At 62.0% G+C, this 2,503-nt stretch overlaps 1 protein-coding gene across 1 annotated transcript in view; it reads right to left on the bottom strand.

The window, feature by feature from the left end:
* The window catches only part of ADAMTS7 (ADAM metallopeptidase with thrombospondin type 1 motif 7), a gene marked incomplete at its 5' end in the record, with an annotated part of 34,911 nt that overhangs the window by 22,048 nt on the left and 10,360 nt on the right, over positions 1-2,503 (bottom strand). Inside the window, 4 exons of the mRNA XM_015638426.3 lie at positions 9-142; positions 317-486; positions 1,735-1,880; positions 2,358-2,450. Of these exons, the coding sequence (XP_015493912.1) occupies positions 9-142; positions 317-486; positions 1,735-1,880; positions 2,358-2,450 (543 nt within the window). The remainder of the gene's footprint in view (positions 1-8; positions 143-316; positions 487-1,734; positions 1,881-2,357; positions 2,451-2,503) is intronic.

The raw sequence follows: 2,503 nt of genomic DNA, 5'->3' as shown, positions 1-2,503 counted from the left end.
CCCTGTACCTTGCAGATGCCGTTGATGCAGACATCGCGGCTGGCGTCGCTGTCGTAGCAGGGTGTCCCGTCCACCACCGCGTCCCGCAGCTTCTCCGCGAAGTACTCGTGCTCGGGCCGGCAGTGCAGCTCGCAGGGGTTCACTGGGGAACAGGCACAGGCTCAGCCCCAGCGCCCTGGGCGGGCTCTGACAGCACAAACCAGCCCTGTGAGCCCGGGCACGGTGTAAACCACAGAACACGGCAGCCACGGCCTGCAGGGCAACGCCGCGACACCGGCAGCCAGCCCCGGCTGCGAGCTGCCTGCCCTCCACTCACTGCTGTTGGGCACTGGTGTCCACTTGTAGAGCTTCCCTTTGTAGAGCATGGGGTTGAACTGGCTGCACTGGAGCTGGCGGAAGGAGGGCTTGTCCGGGGGACAGCGCCGCACGTTGCAGATCCGGAACCGCTTCCGCTCCCCCAGGCAGTACCGGCCCCCGTACTTGGGCCTGGCAGGGAAAACAGGAGGCACAGGGGGCTGAGAGGGGCACAGCCCTCGGGATCACAGAGCTGTGCAGAGGTTTGGCTTGGGAGGGACCTTAAAGTCCTGTTCCAGCGGCTGGGATGGGCAGGGACACCTCCCACAGACTGTCCAGCCTGCTCCCCACCCCACCCAGAGCTCCTGACTCTGCTCCTCTCCTGCCCAGGGAATGGCAAAGCTGACACTGGACATTTTAAAGCAAGAGAGACTTGAGAAGGATCAACAATGTTTTTCTCAGATGCCAGCAGACCCTCACATCACAGCCACCATCTCCTGCCCGCCCTTCCCTCCCGTCACACCTCTGTCCATGGCTCATGTCCCCGTGACCTCATGAAAATTCCTTCTCCTGGGCACACTTTGTTGAAGAGAATGAAGCTCAGGATTATTTCAGGGCTGTGTTTACATGCTCTGCCCTGAGGGAATGGCTGTGGGATGCCCAGCACACATTTCCTCACTTCATCCCAAGGGCACAGCTGAAGATTTACCTCCAGGGGCCAAAGCAAACACTGCCCGGGAAGTTGCCAGTGTTTGCTCTCCTGCCTGTCCACAGCTGTGTCTGGAGCACTCCATAAACCACCACAGCACCTCTGCCACAGCTCATGTCAAACCCAGTCCAGGTCCTGACCCAGGACCGAGATGACAGAGCACTTCCCTCAGGAGCCCAGCAGCACGAGCCAAACTCACCCGAGGAAGAGGATGGGCAGAACACGTCTGGAAGCGTCAGGAGCTCGCTCCTGGGGCTGCCAGAGCTCCCATGCCACCCCCTGGAACATCTCTACAAAGCCCTTTTCCCCCCACCCCAGGGTGCTCTGGCACCAGGGGTTTTGGCTGAATCCAGTGCAACGGTGATTTGGTGACCAAGGGGACATTGGGGAGCAGATGGGTCAGCCCAGAAATCCCAGGGTGGAGATGGCAGCTCCTCCAGCAGCGCCCGCACACTTCCAGGCAGGAGCCAGTGCTGGCTCCTGGAATGCAGCAGGGTGATAAACTGCAGCAGGATTTTTCAAAACAACTCTGAATCAGGCTCCAGGAATGCCTGGTTTGCTGTTGTGTCACTGAAGGGCGCTGGATGTGTTTCACATCCCCGAGCGTGCAGTCTCTGCCCCTTGTTTGAGCCCCGCTGCAACACTCGCGGGGCAGGGGATGGAAGCAGGTCCCTTCCAACCCAAACCAGCCCAGGGTTCCGTGGCTGTCCCGGGGCTCAGGGCTGGCTTACGTGGGGTGGCTGCAGTGCCTCTCGGCGCTCTGCACTCCTGCACCACAGCTGCGGGAGCACGAGGCCCAGGAGCTCCAGGAGCTCCAGCCGCCGTCGATGGGCTCGGGCCGGAATCCCACGGGAACGCACTCGCCGTTGAAGCACCACTGGGAAGGGGAGAACAGCTTGAGGATGGGGAGCACTGACCCCTGGGAACCCCTGCTCTGCCTGCAGGGAGGTGCCTGGGGTCAGCTGGGCTCTGCCACAGCCTGGAGCTCCTCAAGCCACGGGAATCTCAGAGGTGCTGGGCTGTTTGAGGATCTGAGGGAGGCAACGCACCCAAAGCTCCACTGAGACCCCTCAGCAAGGGGATTCACAGCCCAGGGGGGCTCAGAGGTGCCTCCCCAGCAGGGGGGAAGATCCCAGGGAGAGCCTGGTGCTCTCCTGCCATGGTCATTAACTGTGGGTTTCACCTTCCCAGGGGACTCAGGTGATCCCAAGTGAGGGTTTCCCTGCTGGGGCCAGAGGGTGAGAGGGCAGAGCGAGGGCAGAGGGATGAGCCCATGCCTGCCCTGGACCCTGCAGAGCTCTGTGTCTGCAGGAGCAGGGGTCTCTGAGGGCAGGGAAGGGTGTCCCCCCGTTACCTTGCTCTCCCCGCATGCTGTGCCATCCACAGCCGCATCCAGCTTGGAGTGACACGTGTTCCCCACCGAGCACCACAGCGTGTGGCAGACACTCTGTGGGAAGCAGAGGGACACGGTTCCTGCCCAGCACAGACCCATCCCTCAGG

Source organism: Parus major, chromosome 10 (genome assembly GCF_001522545.3).
Source record: "Parus major isolate Abel chromosome 10, Parus_major1.1, whole genome shotgun sequence".
NCBI classification, from domain to species: domain Eukaryota; kingdom Metazoa; phylum Chordata; class Aves; order Passeriformes; family Paridae; genus Parus; species Parus major.
Note: the sequence above shows the minus strand (reverse complement) of the source record. Positions and strands in the feature narration are given on the sequence as shown.